The sequence below is a fragment of the Urocitellus parryii genome, chromosome 12 (genome assembly GCF_045843805.1).
Source record: "Urocitellus parryii isolate mUroPar1 chromosome 12, mUroPar1.hap1, whole genome shotgun sequence".
NCBI classification, from domain to species: Eukaryota; Metazoa; Chordata; class Mammalia; order Rodentia; family Sciuridae; genus Urocitellus; species Urocitellus parryii.
In genome coordinates, this window is record NC_135542.1 from 89,391,601 (window position 1) to 89,415,500 (window position 23,900).

Genomic DNA, 23,900 nt, shown 5'->3' on the forward strand with positions numbered 1-23,900 from the left:
AAAATGTATAAAAACTCTCATGTAGTGGGTGGGTCTTGCAGACATACCCAATGAGCAATGCCCACAGCCCGCTGTGGGAGGGGCTATCTAGGACTCTCTTCGCTATCTTGGCATGGTGCCCACAACATTGTCCATATATGGTAGATTCTTTTTTCTGTGGCACATCCGGGGTGCAAGTAAGGTGGGCATGTCTGGGAACTCAGCCTGTGTTTGCAGGACTGAGATCCCTTTGCGACATGAGAGAAAACGAGGCCAACAGACTCCACCTTACCTTGTTCCTCATGTCCAGCACTTCTTGGGGGTCGGTGTAGAGAGGCACAAATTGGTTGGGGTTTTCAATCCGGATTGGCATGCCACTGCTGGATTTCTCCACCTCATCAGCCTTCATCCACTGTATGAGGCAAGGCCAGGTGGGTAAGTTAGAGGATCAGGGCCCACAGACCCTCCCCAGTAGCCTACCCCTTGTGATCTGGGCCCACCAGCCTATGCTGAAGTTCAGAATTATTCATAGATGTTCTCTCTTCTTGGGCCCCTTTGATGCTGTGACAGATGACCTGGCTGCCAAAGAAGGCCTTAGGTCATAACAAACACTGGAGGGTAGGGATCAGAACCTTGTTAACCAGCTTAGACAGGTGACCACTTGGGTTTCAGCATTAAATAACAATTTGAGTTTCAAGGGCTTGGTGGAGAGCTATTCTGTATGGCTGCCAGCTACTTTCATGTTAACAAAAAATCAAATTGAGAGTCTGTGTGTCTGTGAGAGAGGAAGAGGAGGAGTGAGAGGGAAGGTAACTTAATACAAGAGACAAGCCCCCTGACCTCTTGGCTTTGCCTCAAATTTACAATTGAAATGTTGGATATTTATCCCTGGTATTTCCCAGCAACCCCCTCTGGACATGAGACCAAGAAGTAAAAAAAATCATTTGTTCCAGGGGACAGTAGCCTAGTCCAGCTGCCCTCTAGAGAAATTTGCCCCTCAGACCAAAAATTTAGCACAGAGATGCAAGAAAGAGGTGGTCAGGCCAGGGGTGGGAAGTGTTGAGCTGTTGTTCCCAGAGGCCCCACAAGAAGCCCTGAGAGGAAGCTGCACAACCTTGGGTTCTGGGGCCATTTGTTCTGCTCCCTTATAAAGCTTGTTAACCCCCACAAATGCAGCAGTCCGTCCCGGCTTCCCCCTTACTGTGGTCTTGGGCCGGGGGCTGCCCATGCTCCTCTGGACCTCGTCAGCCACATTGACCCGCAGGTAGGTATTGGGCGTGTTGAGCCAGCGCGTCTTCTCCTTCTGCTGTTTCTGGGCATGCTGTCGCAGGGCGGGGACAGGGGCACCATCCTCCTCAAACACAAAGGCAGTGACCGTGGCTGGGATCTCCACCTCACTTTTGTGTTTGGTTTTCTCTTGAACAAAGGGGTGGCGGTACGGGTAGCCTGTTCTGTAGCCCTAGAAAGGACAAAAATAGAACCACTCATTGTAGAGGAGGAAGATCAGAATATGTACTTGTGTTTGTGAACACACACATGCACACACACACACTTTGCCCCATTCCATTTATAGACTGTTTCAACTCAAGTTTCCATAAGACAACCTAGGTGTGGCCATTCTCCTAAGGTATTTCAGAATTGTTTGCTCCTAAGGGTCTCCAATCAGGACTGAGAAAATTCCTAGGACCTTGTGGTCCTCCGAGTATGGACACCTACAACTCTTTACCCACACAGAGTCCCCAGTTTCATCCACTCTGATAATGACTCTCAACCCTGGCTGTGCACTGGGATCCCGGAGGGGCTTCAAAAAATACTTTTGTCTGGGGCCCTAATGCAGAGCTGTGGACTTGATGGGACGATTGCCTGGCCTCAGCCACAGAAACGTTAAAAGCTTCTCAGCTTATTCTAAGTCACCCCTCCCTTCCTCGACTCTGAAGCTTCTGAACTCCTCCTGGAGCCCTGAGATTGGACTCAAGAAATTTTTGTCTCCTTAAGCAAGATCACGTCCCCACAGGCAGAACTGACCACAGATCAGTGGGAACAAACACTCCGGAAATTAGGCATCTGCCAGAGCGATATTTGGCTCTCCTTGTCTTCTTCTTCTACTACTTTTTAAAATTAAAATGACATTAAGGTATTTTCCCGATTATAAAGAAAATATGGGCCCATGTAAAAAAAAATTAAGCAACAATACAAAAAAAATGAGGAAAAATGTGAATTTCACAAAAGATAACCACAAAATTGTTTTCTGGTCTTCTCAGTATTTATATGTGGGTATGTGTACATTTGATTATTAATAAAATTGAATCGTTTTCATTACATATATTGGCCACTTGAAGTCTTCCTTTATAAATCATTATGCTCCCAGCTCATTTCCTGTTGAGCTGGTTTTTTCCTTTGCACACTGATACACCTCTTTTAACACTAAGAGCATTAATCTTTGGCTGTCAACTGATGTCACAAACATCTTCCCCCTTCATTTGATGTTCAGCTTTGTCTATGGCAGGGGAATGATTTACCAAACTGCAAGTTTTTAATTGTCTCATGGAATCATACCTGTCAATATTTATTCTTACAATTTCAGACTCTTGCCATGCTTGACAAGGTCTTTCCCAATGTTTTTAATACCTCTGTGAATTCACTTTTATATTTAAACTTTTGATAACTTGGGATTTTATCTTATTGAAAGTAATAAAGTAGCCATGTTCTTTCTCACATGGCCAGAAGTCTACCTTTTTCCTCACTGATTTGTACAGTGCCTGCTACCTCTGTGAATTTTCATGTATTTTGGGTCTATTTCTGGATTCTCTAAGCTGTCACATGGGTTTGCTTGTCCAAACTGTTTAGGAACTGCTCAGTTACTAAAGCTTTATCCTACTTTACCATGGGGTGGAGCTAGTGACCCTAATTATTTCTTTTTATAGCATTTTCCTAGTCATTCTGAATTTCACATTGAAAGTATTTTTTACGTCCTTTTACCTTCCCTAGTTTTGGACAGAATCACATTCAGTTTGTAGATTGATCTTGGGGTTGTGACCTCTTTACCTATGAACAAGCATAAATTATATTTTTTTTCATTGATTTTAACTTTTCTGATGTCTACTGTTAAAGTTTTGTGGTTCCCTTTAAATGAGGTTTGCTTAATGTTTATGAATCTGTTGCCTTTGAGAATACGATTTTTCTATTATATCATTAGCTATTTTGTGCGTGTGTGTGTGTGTGCGTGTGCATGTGTGGTGCTGGGGATCAAACCCAGGGCCTTTACATCACACATGCTAGGCAAGTGCTCTATCACTAAGTTACATCCCTAGCCCCCATCATATTTTCCAAGTAGTTAACATAAAGATACAAAAATTAATGATTTTTGTATATATTTTCAAAACTGACCACCTTAAAATACCCTCTTTATTTCTAATTTTTTAGTTGATTTTTGGGGAACTCTCTAAGCAGGTAAGCATATTATCTGTTCCAAATAGTCATCTTACTTCCTTTACAGTATTTATGCCTCTTATTCTCATATCTCACTGCCTGGGATTGAGTTCAATATTATTCCAGAACAATATTAAGTAATTGTGCTAAAAGTGGGAATCATTGTTTATTTCAAAGTTCCTTGGAATACTTCTATGGTTTTACCATAATATTGGCTCTTGTTTTGAGAAAAATCATTTTAATCATGTTAAATAAGCATCTTCCAGTTCTAACTGGTAGATAATATTTTTATAAATTGATATTAAATTTTTATCCATTTTTTAATATTTTAAAATCTTCAAAAAGGTTTCATCCTTTGGCCCTTTGATATTGGGAAATATATTTAAAGTCTTATAATATTCAACCATGCTTGAATTCTGGGAATCAGCCCTGACTTAGTTAATGGGTATTATTATTCTAAATTATGTTCCATACTACTTGCTAGTTTTCAGGCAATATTTTTCATCCATATTCAAAGTAAATTAGTCTGAATGTAATTGTTATGGATTAGTATCTCTTATGAATATTAGGTGTCCTCCAAAAGCTCATGTATGAGAAATGCAAAAAGGCTTAGAGGTGAAATGATTGGGTTATAGGAGCCCTAACCCATGCCTTAATCCCATGCCTTTGGGGCATATATTTTGTATCTGGTGAGTGGAGTCTCTCTGCTTCCTGGCCATATCCTGAGCCATTTTCCTCTGCCATATTTTTCTGCCATGATGTTCTACTTTACTTCAAGCCCTTAGAAATGTGGTCGGCCATCTATGATCGAAGACCTCTGAAATCATGAGCCGCCCAAACATACTTTTCCTCCTATAATTGTTCTTGTCAGATCTTTTAGCCACAGCCGTGAAAAAGGTGACTAAAACAGTATCCTCCTTTCACTCTTCTTTGACACCATTTAAATAGCATGAGAATTGTCCATTTCCAAAAGGTTCGAAAGAATTCCTGTACAAAACCATCTAGTCCTGATGCTTTATTCAGGTGGAGATTGCTCAGTGCACAAATGGCAGAAAGAACGGCATTTTCATTGTGGACTGGACCTTTCATCATTACAAAGTGACCCTCTTGATCAATCTGGTAATAAGGTAAAGATGACTTGGAGGAAATGAAGGCAAGAAGAAGAGATTTAATTATCACAGTGGTCTTGACGTGATAAAGGGGGCCTGAGGAGGTAGCAGAGGGAACAGGGAAAATGAACCAGATGGAAGTGCTAGGAGGACAGATTTCATCTTTTCCATCTGTGAGCAATCGAAGAGGTTATTGTCTCCTGCAGCATTTAACCCCTTCATTTTAAGTGCTTTCCTCTTGTTCTTAAATTTTCTCCTGCTCATCAACTAAATTGTTAGCCCCTAGAAGAAGGAAGAATGTCTAAAATTTTTTTGGTATCCTTTAACGAAGCAGACCGCTTCTAGACACATACCAGTTTAATTCCTTACATGATCGATTCATCACTGCCACAGAATATTCTTATAAAGGATAAGGAAATTAATAATATTCTGTGCTTTCTGCATTGAAGTCATAAGATTAGACAGGCAGGACTAACTACTTAAGAGGGGTGAACTACGCCCCAATACGACAGCAGCTCTGACTGTAAGAAGACGTGCTCTGATTTTTGCTGGATTACTATTTCTTATAGTACTGTGCAGATATGACATCCACAGCCCTTAGTAGGGAGTGGCAAAAGCCATCACTGAAGAAAACTCAACTATTTTTAAAAGGGCCACACATGCCAAGTTAAACTGCCCATCAGTGAAGCCCTCAATGACTTGATCGTGATGTTGTCAGTTTCTGTGCCACCTCATGCCTTGCATTGCCTGGTTCCAGGGGTGAAGGTTCCAGGCACTAGCCTGGAAGGGCAATGGCAGGGGACTCACCAGGTTGTCCAGCATCCTCATGAGGGCTTCAAACTCGTGCTCCCCCAGCCGGCTCTTCTGCATGGGCCCAAAAGTACTCCCAGCCCACTGCACAGAGCCGACCTCGTGGGGCCGGTGCTTCTCCTGCTCCAGGAGGATGAGGTTCTCCACTCCCCCAGCGCTGGACAGAGCTGACACCTGCAGCAGAAGCAAAGAACCCTCAACCCATGTGCATACAGGGGCCCCCACACTTGCCTACGCTTCTGCATGACATAGGACATTGAGGGCCACGGAGGTGAACTTAGAACTAGAAATATCCGGGAAACTGAGGAAAAGCCACTCAAAACTCATCGGACATGCAACTATTTCCGGGGAATGAGATATTAGTAATTACTTTGCTAATTTCAGTTTTTAGAGACCGCAGAGAAGAAGCAAAAAAATAGCAAGTGTTAAACCTTAGGAATAAAATAATACAGGGAACTGAAAATTTACCTGGGATACAGACCAACTTAGAATTGTGATTATTTCTGAGGAGGCAAGATGAGATTGGAAATGGCTGTAAAGGGAACTTCCATTCTTGTCTGTAATAATTTATTTCTTCAAGAGTTAAATATTTGAATCAAAAAAGTTATTAATATATTTGTTAAATCTTCCAGGTGCAGTGGTGCATGCCTATAATCCTAGCAACTTGGAAGGCTGAGGCAGGAAGATCACAAGTTCAAAGCCAGGCTCAGCAACCTAGCTAGACCCTGTCTTAAAAAGTCAAAAGGGCTGGGGATGTCATTCCTTGGGACAGTGCTGTGTCTCTGGATTCAGACCCTAGTACAATCTGAGTGATGTATGTCTATTGTTATTCTCTTTATTTTTTTCTGTATTTAAACACTTTCTCTGTCTCTGTCTCTGTCTCTCTCTCTCTGTGTGTGTGTGCGCACGTGTACGCACACATGCATCCAGTCACTTGAAAAAAAATAGCACAGCTTTTAGACCAGTGAAAATTGGTCTAAAGTGTAACCTGATGGGAAGAGTTAACAGGTCTAAATAAAGAATGCATCCTCCATGATAGGGTTAGCCAGACAATGAAATCCCAAAAAAGAAGACAGGTGAAGTATCACTATATGGCCAGGTCCGGTGCATGGGGCTAGACAGCTTTCATCCATGGACTTGTAGGGTTTGTCCCACCGTCAAAGCTCTGTGGGGAGGGGATGATGCAGGTGGTTGCAGGTCATGGATGTGGAGTACTGGGAGAAGAGGTATGTGTATAAAGCAGACAGTTTTAGAATAATCCTATAAAAACACATTTACTCACTTAACTAAACTTATTTTCCAATTCCATGCTTATACTACTGTTATATTCTATGGACTCCCACATACCTACCACTCAGATATAGCTGGTCAGGATTTGGATGGATCAGTCTGGTTACAGAGATGGAGAGTGGCTTCTGAGTAGTCTCACTAGTGAGTCAGTGTCCCATGCTACCCATTAATAAATGCATCTACATCTTGAGGAAGACTGGATACCACACATAAGCCTGTTTACTACAGGGGAGCTGCCCTAAGCACATAAACTTACAGTGTGCTGGCATTTTGTGACTTATATTTTTTACTGAAAATGAAAGGATCCATTTATCCTGCTGACAAATAAACGCAAGCCTATAAATCCATGAGGGTCTGGACAGCCTGAGAGTGTGTGACATTCCAGGGTCAACTGCGCACCCTGTGCTACTTCTTGAAGCTCAGCCAGGTAGGTTTACCAGGTGAACCCCATCTCCCTGGGAAGAGCCGGAAGTGAGAACATATTCCACACTCTTTTCACCCAAGACACATACCCATATGCCCATGTGACAGTTCCCACTGACCCTTACTGCCCTGGAAAGGAAATACAGGGTAATATTTAAGGGCACGGAGTTGGGTGCCAGGTTGTCTGGGTTTGAATCCCTGTCACTTCCTTATCGTGTGACTTTGGGCACTATTTGTCATCTTTGTGCCTCAGTTTTCTCATCTGTTAAATGAAAACAGCAATGCCTACCTTGTGAGGAATCTTCAAGGCAATGATTGTAAAGCACTTAGAATAGCCCCTGGTCCCTAAGGAGTGCCACATGAATGTTGCTGATAAATGAACTCTGAGATGCAACATCCCCCTCAGACTGGTCATTAATGGAGGAGGAGGAGGGAGGGAAAGAATGGCCCATAACCTTGCAAGGGCTGCCTCCTCCCACCTCCCTCTTCCTCCACCAGTTTCCATGGTGATGGGTAGCAGATGGAGAAGAACTGCCTGTGCATCTTCCCATCTGCCTGTCAGCAGAGCAGGGAACTGCCTCTCTCAGCTAGGGATGACCCAGTTTTCTGGAACCCCAAACTGTTGGGGAGTAAAGAGTTCCCAGGAGAGCTGAACAGGCACTCAGCCTTTAACTATAAACATGACCACAGCCACGTCTGCTTGTTTACCCATGTGACTGAGGGAGAAAACAAGGCCCAGGGTGGAAACAGAGCTTCGGCACTGCCCCCTCTACCTCACATGACCCCAGTACAATCCCTGTAGCAGATCGCTGCTACCTGTGCTTTCCCGCGTCCTAATCCACCACCTTCTGCTCTCATCATCTCTGGGTTTCTTCCACTTCTTCTGGCTCCATGCTTTAGAAGCCTCTCTGCCCCAACAGCTGGGGAAAAGCCCCTGGAGCTTCTCTGGGGGTTGCTAGCCACACTGCCTAAGGTACTTTCACAAGGTCACATCAAACCAGTCTTGAACAGAAAGTGACAGCAGCCATGGGGGGCTGTCAGGGAGGGTGGCCGGCAGCACTGCCCTTTGATCACACATGACCACTCTGCTTTTGCTGAAGTTGCCCAGTGGCCACCTCCAGGGTCCAGGGCCTGGAAGACACAAACTTCACTGTGCAGGGGGGCACTCACAGGCATCTGTCTCCATCCATTTTTAGGGCTGAGCTGTCTTTGTGAGGATGAGGAGTTTCCATGAGCTATTTTCTCAGGGAAGCCTCTTTCTTCTCCAGAGGCAAAATGGGGAGCCCCTGAGTGTTCAGGTGTGGGGAAGGGCCAGCGGCTTCCCTTTCTAGTGAGATTCTGTGGGTTCTGACACCAGCCAACAGTCAGAACTCAGGGCCAGTAACCTTGGTTGGGGGAAGGACGCCACACCAGGGAGGCACCCCCTGGCTCTGCCCACCTCCCCTGGGTCTCTGGTTCTGGCTGTTGGGGGGCAGGGAGGTGGTCTCACACCATTTCCTATAAAACCTCCTTATCACCAGCTTCACAGCTTTCTTTTCAAAGAAAAGATAGTCTTTTAAAAACTATTGATAGAGCCCCACTAGCAATTATTCTGGATTCTTCTGGACTGATCTCCTTCCTCCCAGAGTAATGCCTCAGAGAGAGGCAGCAGCCTTCGACTGAGCTCTGCTCTGCTGGGCTAGCAGGAGGGGGCAAACAGGACACCAAAACAACCCTGTACACTGGGGACAGCTAGGTGCCGAAGGTGCACTCAGGTAACATGAAAGCATGGCATACTCATGGTGACAGTCTTTCCCTCTTCTAGCTGAAGAGTCCAAACAGCTCCCTGTCCTGGGTTTGACCCCCAAAAGCTGGGTGGCCAGACAATGGTGATCGGTTTTGCCAACTCACAGAACTGACTCTAAATGTGAATTTTCAGAAGTGTGAAGTGATGCCATAATGAGAAATCAGGCAAGAGTGTCACAAGGCCAGGTGTAAAGGACTCCCCAACTCACAGCCAGCAGGGCCACTGCCCTCACCCACAGGCACCCATCAGACCCAACTGCATCCCAGAGGGATATGCTCACCTGTATCTCACAGGCAGCCTGCAGGTGGAAGATCTTATAAAATGCCTCCTCTACGGTGTCACCTAGAGCGACCATGCCGTGGTTTCTTAGCACCAGGATCTGTGGAGGAGGAAAAAGCCAATTAAACCTCAAGCCTTCAAAACTTAAGAGAGATTTTTTATTTTATTTAGAGCACTTTCTATAGCCCTTCCCAGAGCCCCTCCCCCAGCTCCTTATTTATTCTCCCTAATCAAACATCCCAATGCCACCTTGCATTGAAATTGAAATTGAAAAGGCTTTTTTGGGGGGAGGTACTGGGGATTAAACTCAGGGTCCTTAAATTTGGGGGGACAATGCCTAGATTTTTAGGTGTCAGAGAACTTAGAAATCGGAAAAACTTTGTGTGTATGTGTGTGTGTGTGTAAATGAATGAATTTTTTGATGTCTAATACAAGGGTTCAACCTCAAAAGCATCTCTTGTTCCTGTGAATTAGTTGACTTAGGACCAAAACCCAAGAGGACAGTTCTTTGAGGTGGCTCTGCAAAAACAGGTAAGTGGCATCCCCTCTCTGGGCCTCAGGTTTTCACTCCATAAACTCAGTGAGGCCCTGGCAGCTCCAGGATTCCACAGTTCTGTGAAAGAGGCTACACTGGTCTCCCAAATTGATTTTATAGATGTGGAAATAGAAATCTTAAGAAACAGAAAGTCTTCCAGCTAATTAGAGGCAAAAATATGAACTTGAACCCTGAGGTTCTCACTATTGGTCCAAGTTTTCAGATTCAGCTGGGAGCAGGTGGATAGAGGAGGAGACAGAAATGAATTTACACCAAGAGTACCCATCCCCAAGGGCAAAGCCTATCTTCCCTGCCAGAAAGTTTACTTGGTTGGTTTTTCCCTTGAGAACTCTCTGAAGCCACACAGGGCCCACACGGGAGCTGAGACACAGGTCCATGGGTCGGTTCTGTCCTTGCAGAGCCTGGGCTGAGGCTTTGAGGCTCTCTACAGCACACCCTCTCTTGCTTAAAACAGCTGCAGACCCTCTCTCTCAAGTCCAGAGAGATGGAGACAATGATTCTAGCCCACAAAAGACTCTGCAAACAGTGAACACCCCCTCGATTTCTTGTAGCACTTTAAAGTGTAAAGATCTCATCCCTGTCCTGGCACTGCTAATGATACTTTGGAGGATGTTGGGAGAGAGAGGTAGGACTTCTCACCTGAGTTAGAGACAGGGAGGCAGGGAGCCAGGAAACAGACAGTGAGTGCCTTGTCAGGATGGTGGCAAGCAACCCCCGACCCAGGCTGTTTCCAAGCTCAAGTGTGTGCTGTTATATGTTAGGGCTTTAGACTTCACCCAAGCAATAACGGTGTTCCACTTTTCTCTAGCAGATTGATAATGAATGAATGAATGAGTGAATGAATGAATGTGATAACACTCAAGTTTGGGGAGACTGCAGGGAAATAACATCCTCTATATTAGACATGGGGAAGGAGAGAAGAGTTGTTAGGGGGAGGCAAATGATCAATATGAAGCAAGAGTTATAAAATGTGCATCCCTAGAAATTTGTCCTAAGGAAGTTATCTCAAGCATAGGAAGATTTAGTCAAAAGGATTTTGATCCCAATGTTGTTTATATGAAGAGAAAATTTGAGAGGGTGAAGACAAGCCTTCTGATGTCCTACCCTAGAGGTCTGTTCCGCTTAATGGCTATTCATATAAGGCATAATTTAATAATTTAAAATAGCGACAGAAAATGTTTAATGATAATACTATATTTTGCTAAGGGCAAAAAAGAGAACATATTTTATGATCCCAATTTTGTAGGTATATATGAGAACACTTGGGGTGTACCCCAAAATCTGAGTAGTGTGATAGGTTTTTCTTTTTCTGTCTAGAAAAAAAAATTATCTGCAACCTCTAAACATTCTCCAATGAATACATGTCACTTTCGTGATGTCAGTTTTGACAATGCCCCTCCAGAGCACCTTCCCAGAAGAGCTGAGCAAACCTTGCAGGTGGGGCCAAGGCACTTCTGCAGGTTGATGCGATCGGCTTCCTGCTCCATTTCCCCATTGAAGTCATAATAGGCCATGTCCCCCACCAGCAGGGCATTGTGGGAGACAGGCAGGAGGCCACACTTCATGGCTGAGACCTGTAGGGAGACAATGGAATGGCTAGCACCTGCTGCCCCCAGTTCCATTGGCCTTTTCCACAGCCCAGCACAGTCCAGTTTTACTCTGGGGTAGGCAGGGTCAGGGGAGCAGCTATGGAGAAAGGCCTGGGTCTCCTCCACCAGCTGGGATCTGCTCTCATGCTTCTGGCTCTAATGTCAGTTTTCACACCAATACTCCAGCTGTTAGAAATGCTGGGTACAATGATTCAAGAGAGCTACTGCTGTCCTGCCCCAGCCCGGCTGTGGTCCTGTGACTCCAAGAAGGAGGGATGGGAGTTTGTACCAGGTGGAACAGGCTCAAGATCCCCGGGATGGGGTGGAGAAAACACTCAGCCTTGGTTTCAGTGCAGAAACCGACACGTCTCTGCAAAGAAGACCAATGAGAAACCATTTTATGGCTCTGGGGCTGCAGAAGTGCCAGGAACCAGTGGTAAAGCACAGGTTGTGACCCTGCCTCCCACCTCTTATGAAGAGCAAGGAGCATGGAGGGAACCCTCACTCTACTCCGTGAGTCGGCCTTGGGCTTTGCAGACACACATGCTTGGCACAACTCAATCATCAAGTCTTAGTCCAGATTCTGGGAGGTCTGACTGCCCATAACCAGTGTGCTTCACTGAGAAAAGAACAGGCCGGCCACAAGTCTGCTCCTTCCTGGTGAATGCATGGTCCTCTGGAGGTCAGTAGGATGGGGTGAAGCTTGAAGCAACTGGTTTTCTACTCTCTCTCTCCAAGTGACATCACAGTGTCTTGGATCCATATGGACAAATGACCAGAGGCCCCTGGGGGCAACTTGCTCTTGAGGTTATTCTTCCTATTCTCCCTGAGATGGGTTGCACCTGCTCCCAACTCTCAGCTACACCAAGCTATGGAAAAGTGGGGACAATCTAGGTTCTCATCTATCCTCTGTCAAGATATCTCCTCCCAGAGCCTCAGCTGTGTAGGGGCAGGTGGAGCCCCGGGCCGCACAAGACTGACCTGAGCAGAAAGTCGGGAGAGACAGCCCTGGGGTACATGGTCCTGGCTCATGCACGTAGTAGAGTGGAGGATGCCATGGAATGGACATTCCATATCTTCACCTTATACCAGGACTTTGGCAGTTAGAAATAGGGACAGAATGATGGTTCCGAAGCTGGATTCTCTCCTCACCTTGGCCTGAGTTCCAGATCTTTCTAGAACTGTTTTAGATGATGAGATTGCTACTACCTTAGACAGTTTATGTCTTGCCTCAGGGAGAATCTTTCAGAAGCAGGTGCCCTGGGTCTGGCTGCTGTGCAGGGAGGTGACAGTGGATGAGGACCTCAGAGTGCCAGGAAAGCACCACTCACCGCTGCTGTGGCTGGCGTATGCAGGTGGATGACGCACCGAACATCAGGCCTGGCTGCATAAATGGCCGAGTGCAGACAGAAGCCCGAGGTGTCCACCGGGAAGCAGCTGCTGCCCTTCTCGACCACCTCTCCCAGGATGTTCACCTTGATCTGTGCCAGAGAAGAGTCTCAGAGTAACAGCACGGCAGGGCCTTTCCTCCTCCCCCAGGAGGTGAGCCCTGCACTCACCAACCTCTCTATTCCCTATTCCAGCCCCCAGGAGCAATGGCTGAGCTTGGTGTTGAAGGACAAGGACCCAGTCCTGCCCTCAGAGAGTGAACAGTCTTAAGGGATCACAACATGATACAATTCAGCAGGGGAAATGCTAGAACAGAGGTCCTTAGACTTTTCTGTGCATGTGAATCCCCTGTCAAAATGCAAATTCTGCATTTCTAACACCTTCCTAAGTGATACCCATGCTGTGGGTCACGGACCCCACTTTGAGTTACAAGAAGTCAGTCATTCACAGAATTCTCTAGAACTAGGTAGGAGTCTTTAATCCCAGCAGAATAGGAGGATCAGAAGTCTCCCCAGAGGAAATCATGTCTAAATTGAGTCTTTTTATTTTTAAATTTAAAAATCATACACAAAGGTAAAGAGACTATTATACTGAACACCCATTTACCAACTACCCAGAAGGCAGAGTTTAAAAATGAGTAGAAAGAAGTCACTGGCTTTATAATCTACTTTTGACTCTAAAACTCACATGGTTGGGTTTTTTTGGTTTTTTTTTGTTTGTTTGTTTTTGTTGTTGTTTTTTTTTTTTTTGTGTGTGTGTGTGTGTGTGTGTGTGTGTGTGTGTGTGTGTATGTGTCCAATCTCTTGCATGAGGAAACAAGAGGGAGAGAACAAGCTGTAGCTGGCCATGGTGTCCCTTACTTAGATAATTTCACAAAACGCCAACATCAGAGAAGGTCACTTTGTAACTGACACAACAAGACAAATGACCACTCCTTAAGCATATATAAACAGACTTACTCAGACAACACAGTGCAAGTACAAAATCGGCCAACACCCCCCTCTCCTGGCTCACGGGAGGAACTGCTGCTTCTTTATCAAAGAGCTACAGCCTCACTCCAAGCCAGGGGCCCCCTGGATAGCAACTGGGAAAACATCCAATCTTTGAATTGCTGCAACCCTACAGCACACGCTCCGAGGCCACATCCCCATCAGCCAACACCAACCCAAATCCTTAAAGAGGTCCTCCTAACACTTGAGCTGAAAACACGCCTGTTCCCCAGTGCAATTTCCCTCTTGCTGGTAGTTAATCTACTTACTGATTACAGATGTCCCCTGGACATTACCGAGCTAGATTAGAGCTTCTAAAAAGTATAACTTGGGCTTTTCAAGCTGAAGCAGCGGAGCCATCTTCAGTGTAGCCTACAAGGCAGTCCTATAAACTGCCTGCATCTCCATCCCTGAAAGCCCCAGCAGAGGGGAGTAAAGGAAGGAGACAGATCCTGGTGTGGGGGAAGGGACAGGCTACTGACATCATCTGCTTAAGCAGAAGCATCGGTAAGATGTCCAGTAAATCCCCTCTTACAAAATTCTTCTTCAAGTGAATTTTACAAAATGAATGTGACTTCCACACTTGGAAGTGGCAGCAACTCTCCCCCTCAGGCACTTTGAACCTGAGTGTCCTGTGATAACTTCTGGTTTCCTTCATCCTAGTTCCCTGCTTGCTCTGATGTGTGCTGAGTTCAGAATTCCCACTCTGGGATGGCCCCTCTTTGAGTTCATGTGTTTCTTGCCTCGTCCTTGGATGTGTGACTTGTGATCACTCAAGAATCTCCACAGCTAATAAGACAACCACCAACCCATGAGGTGCCTTTGCACAAATGAATAAACAAATATTCCCTCTGAGGGTAGCCCCAGGGGTGCAGGGCTTGGCACATGGATGTTGCTTCTATGCTAATTTGAAGAAGCCAAGCGCCTGGATGCATTAGTGAGTGGCACACAGGCTGAATTTCACCCTCTCCAATCCTCCTTGCCAGCCAGGCTCCCTTGTGCAGTATACAAACTGTACAAGCATACATGGCAGCCCTAAGACTACACATACTCCCTGAGTAACACATGCTCATGACTCTCCAGCCTCTATCTCAAGATTAGGTCTCTTCTAAACCTAGAATAATCAGATGTCAAATGACTTGTCCTCCTGAATGTCCCACTAGCTCCTCAAACTCAAATCTTGATCCAGCTGATCGCCAGGCCCCAAAAGCCCACAGGACCAAAATGTTCGGCCTGGCTTACTGTAACTGCACTAACCAGTTGTCCTGATATCAGCTGGCCTCCATATCATGGTCAGTGATCTTTACACAATGGAAACCTGATTGTACCACTCACAGTACTTCAGTACACTTCATTAAGTGAGTTTTACAAAATGAACATGACTTCCACACTTTGAAGTGGCAGCAACTCTCGCCCTCAGGCACTGGGAACCTGAGTGTCCAGTGATAACTTCTGGCTTCCTTCAGGCGAGTTCCCTGCTTGCTCAGATGTGTGCTGAGTACTCTAAGTGCTTATAGTACATCAGTAGCTCTGAAATTCCAGCAGAATAAAGCCAAAATGCTGTAATAAGTCCTTCCAGGCTTCTTATCATCTGGTCCCCACCCCGTTTCCAGCCTCACCTCTAGATTCTGAACATCTATGCCAGACTCTCCACCTGCCTGTTCTCTCGTACAATGGGACCCATGAACATCAGAGCTTGGAGCATGCTACGCTCTAGCCAAGGTCAGGACACCTCTGCCAGCCCTCTCCCTGCTGGCCGGGTAAGTCTGCTTATCCTGTGGACTCACCAGGACTCCCTTCTGCACCATTGTTTCAATTAGAAGGCTCTTCCCTCCATGCCTCCACCTCCTGGGGCTGTTGGCAGAGCTTGGTGCCCCTCCCTGGGCTCCCAAAGCTCTCCCGGAATACTCTACACTCTGAGCTGTCCTCAGTGACTACCTCGCCTGTCTCCCCCAACCAGACAATAAAGCCTTTTAAAACAGAGCCTGTGTTGCTCCTGTCTCTGTGATCCCAGTTCTCACCTGGCCGTCACCTCCTTGGGTCACGTACCCTCTGTGAGCACCAGTGTCCTTTTCTGCGTATAACATGGCCTTGGCCAACCTTGAGGTCCTGCTCTGCCTGGATGTTCAGTGGCTCTGTCAGCCTGGACTTTTGTTCTAGTACCTGGACTCTATAGTTGGACATGACTCAAGTGCCCGGGTGGTGTCCTCCCCTCTCAGCTGCAAGGAACGGCAGCCCGTGTCTCTGAGAAGCATTGGGCGCTTCTGCTTTCGAGACAGTCCTTTCTACTGCTCTCTCCCTTCCACCCAGAAATCTTCCTGGCTTGTACCACCTTCTGGATGCCTCCTCCCATCCCACCTAAAAGGAGCAGCCTGGGAGGGACCCAGAAGCAACCCCTAAGAGCCCCAGCATCAGTTAGGTCTCGCGTTTCTGAGCTTCTCATTCCAATGTGTCTGACCCCCTCCCATCCTCCCATTTCTCCACTTGGAGGACTCCGGCTCATCCCTTCTCCCTCCTCCCCCCTGCTGTGGAGGAGTCCTCCAGATGCCAAGGGTACTCACCAGGCTGGACGCTGTGACTTCACTGCAGGAAACTCCCTTGGGGCTAATCAGGAAGTGGTCCTGCTCCTTGCTGACTCTCAGCTGCAGGAAAAACACACATTTTTAGGGGCAAATAGGTAAATGGGACATTTCCAAGGACACTTGAATCTCTTCCTTCCTGAATCCACTTTACTGAACTCTTGCCTCTCCCCCAACCATTAAGAGATGAAGAGGACTCAGCTGTCCATGGAGCTGGGGAACCACAGCGAGAAGAGGAATCTCACAATGTTCAAGAACAGCCTCAGAAGTAGGGTCCAGGTGATCCTGGTCCCCACCCAAAGTGTCCACTGGGTAGGTTATCTGTTTTAGTGACCAGAGTTTTCCTTTTGGCTCTTGTGGGGGCTACATGCAATGTCCCACCCTGCTCCAGGTGCTTTTCTCACCGTAACATAGGTGTCGCTCAGCTGGGCCCAGCCATAGAGGTCTAGGAGTCGGTAGACACTACTGATCTTGCAGCGCATGCGCCGCTCCCCCTTGGCCAGGTTCAGGGAGTCAGTAGTGTGGAGGTCATTGATGGGCGTCATCATGGAAAAGTCTGCAGGGGACAGCAGTAGGGATGGGACAGCTCTCAGGGTCAGGAGCTCCCGTCAGCTCAACCCTCCTATTCCTGCACTAAGCCTCTTCAAATTCTTACAGCTATACAAGAAACATCCCTAGGCAATGAATATTCTTTAATCTTCATCCAGAGGGAGAAAGTCCAGAGAATAGGTGTTCATACCCCATAAAGTCCTCTGCTCATTTAACTAAACATGGCGTTGCTTTTGATTTAAAAAAAAAAAAATGGTAACACTCAGATCACAGAATAAAGGGTTCTCAGAATGCCAAGATTACCATAAACCCTAAGAATGGACATCAAGTAAAACCAAGAATACCCAAATCTTCATCTCATCAGATTAGGCCCTGACTTCCTTAACAAGACTCCTAAAGCCCAAGAAATAAAATCAAGAATTAACAAATGGAATGGACTCAAACCTAAAAGGCTTCTTCTCAGCAAAAGAAATAATCAATATGGTGAAGAAAGAGCCTACATCCTGGGGGCAAATTTTTGCCACACACACATCAGATAGAACACAGATCTCCAGGATATATAAAGAACTCAAAAAACTTAACACCAAAATAACAAACAACCCAATCAATAAATGGGCTAAGGAGCTGAACAGACACTTCTCAGGAGATTATACAATCAATTGACAAATATGTGAGAAAATATTCAACATCTCTAGTAATTAGAGAAATGCAAATCAAAACTACTCTAAGATTTCATCTCACACCAATTAGAGTGGCAGTTATCAAGAATACAGACAACAATAAATGTTGGTGAGGATGTGGAGGAAAAGGCATACTCCTCGCACATTACTGGTGGGACTGCAAATTGGTGCAACTAATCTGGAAAGCAGTATGAAAATTCCTTAGTAAACTTGGAATTAAACCACCATTTGACCCTGCTATCCCACTCCTCGGTCTATAACCCAATGGTCTTGGAAAAAATGGATGAAGTTTGATGGGGCAGAGGGGAGGGAGGGGGATATGGGGGCAGGAAAGATGGTGGAATGAGATGGACATCATTATATTACCCTAGATACATGTATGAATGCACATATGGAGCGACACTACATCATATACAACCAGAGAAATGAAAAGTTGTGCTGCAATTGTGTACAATGAATCAAAATTTATTCTGATGTCATACATACCTAATTAAAATTAATTAATTAATTTTAAAAAAACAAGAATAAATTTCTGAGTGAAAATAAAGGTCTATTTCATCAGTTAGCGCTAATGAAGAAGTTACCAGTCATTAGATCTGATATTATCATGCCATTTTAGCTAGATCATGTAACAATTTTTTTTTTTTTTTTTTTTTTTTTGTAATTTAGAAAGCCAAGTCAGTTGGGAAATAAATTCCTTGACTTTCCTGAGTCATTTTCAGGAGTCATAAACTCCTGAAGTTAAGGTTGAACAATGGATTTGAGGCTGCCATTAGGGCATATCTGTTCCTCTCTGGACACACAGACTCTTTTTATGTGATGGTTCCTTCTGGGAAATTTCTGGAGAAGGTGCAAGAGACTTGGAAACAGGCCAAGAAGGTTTGACAGTCTCATCCTCAGAGCACTGAGAGGGTCTATGAGTTGATGTCCAGTCCATTCCATTAACCATGATGACAGTGCCTCACTCGGGGAGGCAGAAGAAGGCATCTGAATGCCCTGCACTTGGATGACTCAGTGTCTAGGAACCAATAAGAGAATCAATAAGCAAGGTTCTAGCTAACAATGATGTCTGCCTGAGAGTCTCTCAAAGCTGCTTCTCCCAGCTCCCCACTAAAACTCTAATGGATTAAAAGGCTATTTGGAAACTTTTATCATATTTATACCCCCGCCTCGACTACAATGTGATGTATTTCCCGTATCATATTGGCCATTCGTTAAAATGAGATGGTCTGAAGATGTGAGGGTGGGAGGGTGCTGCTGGGCCACCACACACAAAGGGCCTGTGTATCGACCATATGAGATGCCCCCACCCCGGGGCATGTGTCCACTGAATGGAGCATTGCCAGGGACACCAGTGTTCTAAAGTCCCCGTTAGATGAGCAAGAGCAACGACAAAACTCCAAAGTCAAGGATTTCTAATACAGAATTGACTAGTCTTAGATCCCTTCCTGTAGGTGGGTTTCCCACACAAGAAACTACCTCTTTGCTTCATCCCTAGCAGCAAAAGGGAAGGACATTAGGTCTTAGGCAAAGCCAGGCAAGTGGGCCTCCTGGAGAGAGGGTTCATATCCCCGTTCTTTCAATTCCTCTCTTACAAAGAACCGTGCAGTTCTAGGGTGGCCAAGAGGCCAAAACAGGCCTGAAAACATTCACTCCGTCACATCTTCTGAGTCTGGTCTCAAACAAAATTCCCTTCCCTGACTCTGAGGAGTTTCAACTGTGAGGATTCCTCCACCCACAGGACCCAGGGGCAGGAGATGAGAACAGCAGGGCTCTACAAGAGTTCCCACACCTCTGCTCTCAGAATCTTAATGTACAGGATTCTTACTCTGACCAGCTCCATAAGTGAGTCTGGTTGAACACCATGTTTATGACACAGGTCTAACTGGGCCAGATGGAAACTCAGTGACCTCCCTGAAAGACAATAGTGAAGGGCACACTAATGAAAAAAAAAAAAAATCTAAGACAAATGGAGCTACACAGAGAATAACTCATGACCCTGACAACTTCTCCTCTCCACACCCACCTCTGGACATGTACTCATTGTATTTTCAGGCATCCATCTTTCTCCCTAGCAGATGCTGATTGATGAGGCAATGGGAATACCGGTCAGCCCTATTTGTCTCTCAAAAGTAAAAGTGCAGGGACAGAGATGTGAAGACAATGATGGAGTACAGACAGACAGACGTGGGAGACAAAAACCAGAGACCAAGGCCAGAGAGCCTGCGTTTAGACAATTAGTATTGATATAATAGAAGAAAATTTTTCTAAACTGAAAAAAAGGTTTATGTATACAAATTGTAAGACCTTACTATATTTTAGACCAAAAAAGTACATAAAAATTATATGTTTACAGATAACATTTATGAACTACATAGATGAGGGGAAAATCTAGAAACATCTTTAAAAAAAAGAAGAAGAAAACTTTTGGGTAGCTACAAAGGAACAACAACAACAAAAAAAAATCTGTCCCAAGTTTCTCTATTATTGCCTTAGAAAGCCAGAAGACAATGCTTCTATAGGAGGTTTAAAAAAAAAAAAAAAAAGGCTAAAACCATTGAAGTGACACAAAACAGGTAAAAATAAAAGGAAGATCCAAAGTACATCAGGCAAATAAAAACAGAAATAAACAGAGGTCATAACATTAACATCAAAGTACAACGATATTCCTTTGGGCAAAGAGAACCATTTTGCAGGTCATTTTATATGGATTAAAGGTATAATCCATAATAAAACTACAGCTATAATGAATAATTGTGCTTTGGACATTTCATTAAGATATACAAAGGAAAAACTATCATAAATACAAAGAGAAATTAACAGAAATCAAATACAGTGGAAGACAACACAACTTCCATTTTATACCAAAAAATCAAATGGAAATGGAAATGTGGGTTAAAGGTCATGACCTAGAGATCTCCTATAACCATACATCATTTGAAAACATTAGGCCACACTCACAGGAAAAAAATCTCAATAAATCCTTGACACGGCAATTAAATAGGCCATGTTTCCCAAACATAATGCAATAAAATCCAATATTAACAAATTTTTTAAAGAACATGGATTCAACCAATTAGAAATGAGAAAACACAATCTCTGATACCTCTTAGAATAAGAAGAAAGGAGACTGGCAATGTGGCCCAGTGGTTGAGAACGTGCTTAGCATGTCTGAGGCTCTGAGTTCAGTCCCTAGCACCACCAAAAGATAAAGTCAAAATAGCAACCAGTAATTTTGAAAAGATCCAGGAAGTAGATAATTTTATATGAAATATATGACAAAAATTTACTCAATAAACAGCAAAAAGTAAAGATAAAATTAAGGGGAGGGTGTCAAAATAATCTCCAAAATATTTTCAGATCTGGATGGCTTTATAAATGAGTAATGAACTTTAAGGAACAAAGGCTTTCTATTGCATTCAAAATCCATCAGGGGAAAAAGAAAGGTAAGCTCACCCTGGATCGTGTTAGGAAACCACAGCCTGAATCCCAATACTGGATTAAGACCACCCCAAAAGTGAACTATTGAGCAGTCTCACATGTGAAGACGTAGATAAAAGATCCTGAATAAAATTTCATCAAATCAAATCCAAAGTATTTTGAAAAGAATATATCAAGACCAGGAATCATTTATTTCAGGAATGAAAAGAGTTCAGTATTCAGAAATCTATAACTCATCACAACAACTGATCAAGGAAAGAAAAATCAATAAATGTCCTCAAATGCAGCAACAACCACTTCTGAAGAAGACCTATAATGAATTAGATTAAAAATATATTTCCTCGGCATGAGAAAGAATAATTACCTCAAACTGTGTGGCAAAAGAATTTCCATTAAAGTCAGAAACAAGACATGGATGATTACTCTCTAATCTATTATTAACATTGTTCTGAAAGTTCTAGTGGATGAAATGAAAAAACTGGAATAATAAGCCAAAGGGTACATTTGTTCCCTGGGATGATAAAACATGGGAAGGTGTTGGAATGATAAAGGCAAAAATATACATTATTTGCAGATATGTGATGTTCTATACACAAACCCCAAGGTAATTCATATCTATCTATCCATCTATCTCCCTTCTTAAGTGAGAGCTATAACCAAAAAGAAAACTGAATACAGAAAGATTCATTTAAAGTGACAAAGTTTCAGGGATTAACATCAGTAGGGACCATATGAAAATAGCCCTTAAATATATGGTGAAAATACCCCTCATATCTAAAAATATTTAATCAATTCATGCAAATAGTTTTAAAGAGCCTCCTGTGTGCCCAATGCTATTTTTAAGTCTAGGACACTATTCTAGAATACAGTATTCTAGAACCAAACATACAATTTTTCCCCATGGAGATTATATTTTAATGTAAATTACACACTTATAATTTCTCTAACAAATCAATCTATTCATCTAATCCCAGGAAAAATTCTAAAATGAATTGTTTAAGGTAGACAAGGCGTAGAGGGCAGAGCTTGACAAAATAATTCTGAAGGCATTTTAAAGAATAAACACATGTTTGAGAAAAAAATGACAAGTGAATAATTAAGGGCATTTGTTCCCTGGGATGATAAAACATGGGAAGGTTTTTGTAAGCATGCAAACAAAAACAGAATACACAAAAGAAAACAGCAATGGATTCAACCACATGAAAATTAAAGAATTCTAGAGATGAAAAATACCATGAAAGAATTTAAAAGGCAAAGGAAAACTGGAAAAACTTGCAATGTATTTAGTAGATAGCAGGGAAATAGAATTCATTATAAAGATTCCAGGTTCTGTAAGAAAAAAATATGCTAATAGGAATATCAACAAAGAATGCAAATAGGCAACTTACTACAAAAAGAAAATCACATCCAATATATATTAAAATGCATAATATATCTACTCAATAGTAATAAAATAAGTGCATATTAAAATGCAAAGTACTATTTATCACTGTCAAATCAGAATGATGAAATTAATGCTAAGATATATTACAGATCAGGGTGAAGAAATGAGCACTCTGTCGCATTGCCACTGGAAACATAAGTAGATTTTATCTTTCTTTCTCCAGAATGGAGAAAGTAAAAAATTTGCCAATATGCACAAAGGTCTTAAAACGTGGATATGCTTTGATCCAGCAAATCTACATTTTATAACTTAAGAGAAAATAGTCAAGTATCTATTCTAAGATTATTTTAATCAGGATGTTTACTGTATTTTTTATAATAGTAAAGCACTGAAAATAATCTAAAAGTCCAATAACAGAAAATTGATTAAATAGCATACATCTGCCAAAAAATTACATTGCAAAACCAAATTGTGTGCATATGAGTTACTAACACACCCTACCACTCTACCACTGAGCTACATCCTCAGCCCTTTTAATTTTTTATTTTAAGACAGGTTCTTGCCAAATTGCCCAGTCTGACCTCCAACTTGCAATCCTCCTGCCTCAGCCTCCAGAGTAGGTGGGATTACAGGAGTACACCACTGTGTCTAACCAGAACCATATTTTATTATGTAAAAAATTAGAATATATTATTATAATGATATATATAATGTGATTATATTTTTACTTGCATAAACTATATGCTAAGAGAAAAGGTAAAAAGATATACATCAAAATATTGATAGTCATCATTTTCAGGTTTCAAGAACACAGTACAATAATCTTTCTTGATTATTTTCCTAACTGTCAACCATCATCCTATATTTGATGTTTTGTTTTTAAAGGTCATGGTCAGAGCTTCATACACAGCCCAGGAAGGTGGGTTCATGCTTAGCCCTGGCTCCTCTGGCTCATCTATCGGGTTCAGTTGGCCTGTCTAATGCAGCATAGAGATAATGGCTTCGATGGCTGCCTCTCATCCCCTGAAGTTACCTCTACCACTCCCATTTCTGTCATCAGGGATAATTCTTCTGTGAGTCCTTAATTGCAGCAATATCAAAAACAGAGCCAGGCACCTCCCTGGCTTCTGCTGATCTCCCCCAGGCCTGCTAATGCAATCGCACGCTGGTGCTGTCGCCTGGCAACCAAGCTGCTTCTCTTCTCCATGCTCCTTCCTCTCTTCCCCATCACACCCCTCCTCCTCTGCTCCTGGCAGCTCCCCAGACACCCACGTACTCATGGAAGATGTTGGGAAGACTGCATGAGAGGTGCTGGCCATGAAGTCCGCGATCTGCCGCAGGGCCCAGATGTTGGAGGAGTTGTTCCCCTTCTTCATCTGCTCCTGGATGAGGCCTTCCAGCTCCTCCCTGAAAGACTGAAGCAGACCCCAAGGTGCTGGTCCTCCCAGAGTCTCTTACATGTGAGACTGAGGGCCCTTTTGCCCCAGGTACTGAATGATGAGCTCTGTCAAGTACCCACTCCCAGCCCCTAGGTCAGCCAAGCAGGGATCATGCTTGGGATTCCTGGGTCCCAGGGGCAATTCCAGTGGCCCTCGGAAGTCTCCCTGGATTGCTCTGTGGGGAGCACCAAGGAGATGCT

At 43.8% G+C, this 23,900-nt stretch overlaps 1 protein-coding gene across 2 annotated transcripts in view; it reads right to left on the reverse strand.

Moving 5' to 3' along the window:
* Add2 (adducin 2) overlaps positions 1-23,900 on the reverse strand; it is a 38,151-nt gene that overhangs the window by 12,864 nt on the left and 1,387 nt on the right. For both annotated transcript variants that reach the window (XM_077791813.1, XM_026405125.2), the window contains exons 2-10: positions 23,538-23,676; positions 16,612-16,763; positions 16,190-16,270; positions 12,582-12,731; positions 11,092-11,235; positions 9,107-9,205; positions 5,325-5,501; positions 1,181-1,438; positions 272-391 (exon numbers count right to left, since the gene is read on the reverse strand). In XM_077791813.1, the coding sequence (XP_077647939.1) occupies positions 272-391; positions 1,181-1,438; positions 5,325-5,501; positions 9,107-9,205; positions 11,092-11,235; positions 12,582-12,731; positions 16,190-16,270; positions 16,612-16,763; positions 23,538-23,676 (1,320 nt within the window). The remainder of the gene's footprint in view (positions 1-271; positions 392-1,180; positions 1,439-5,324; positions 5,502-9,106; positions 9,206-11,091; positions 11,236-12,581; positions 12,732-16,189; positions 16,271-16,611; positions 16,764-23,537; positions 23,677-23,900) is intronic.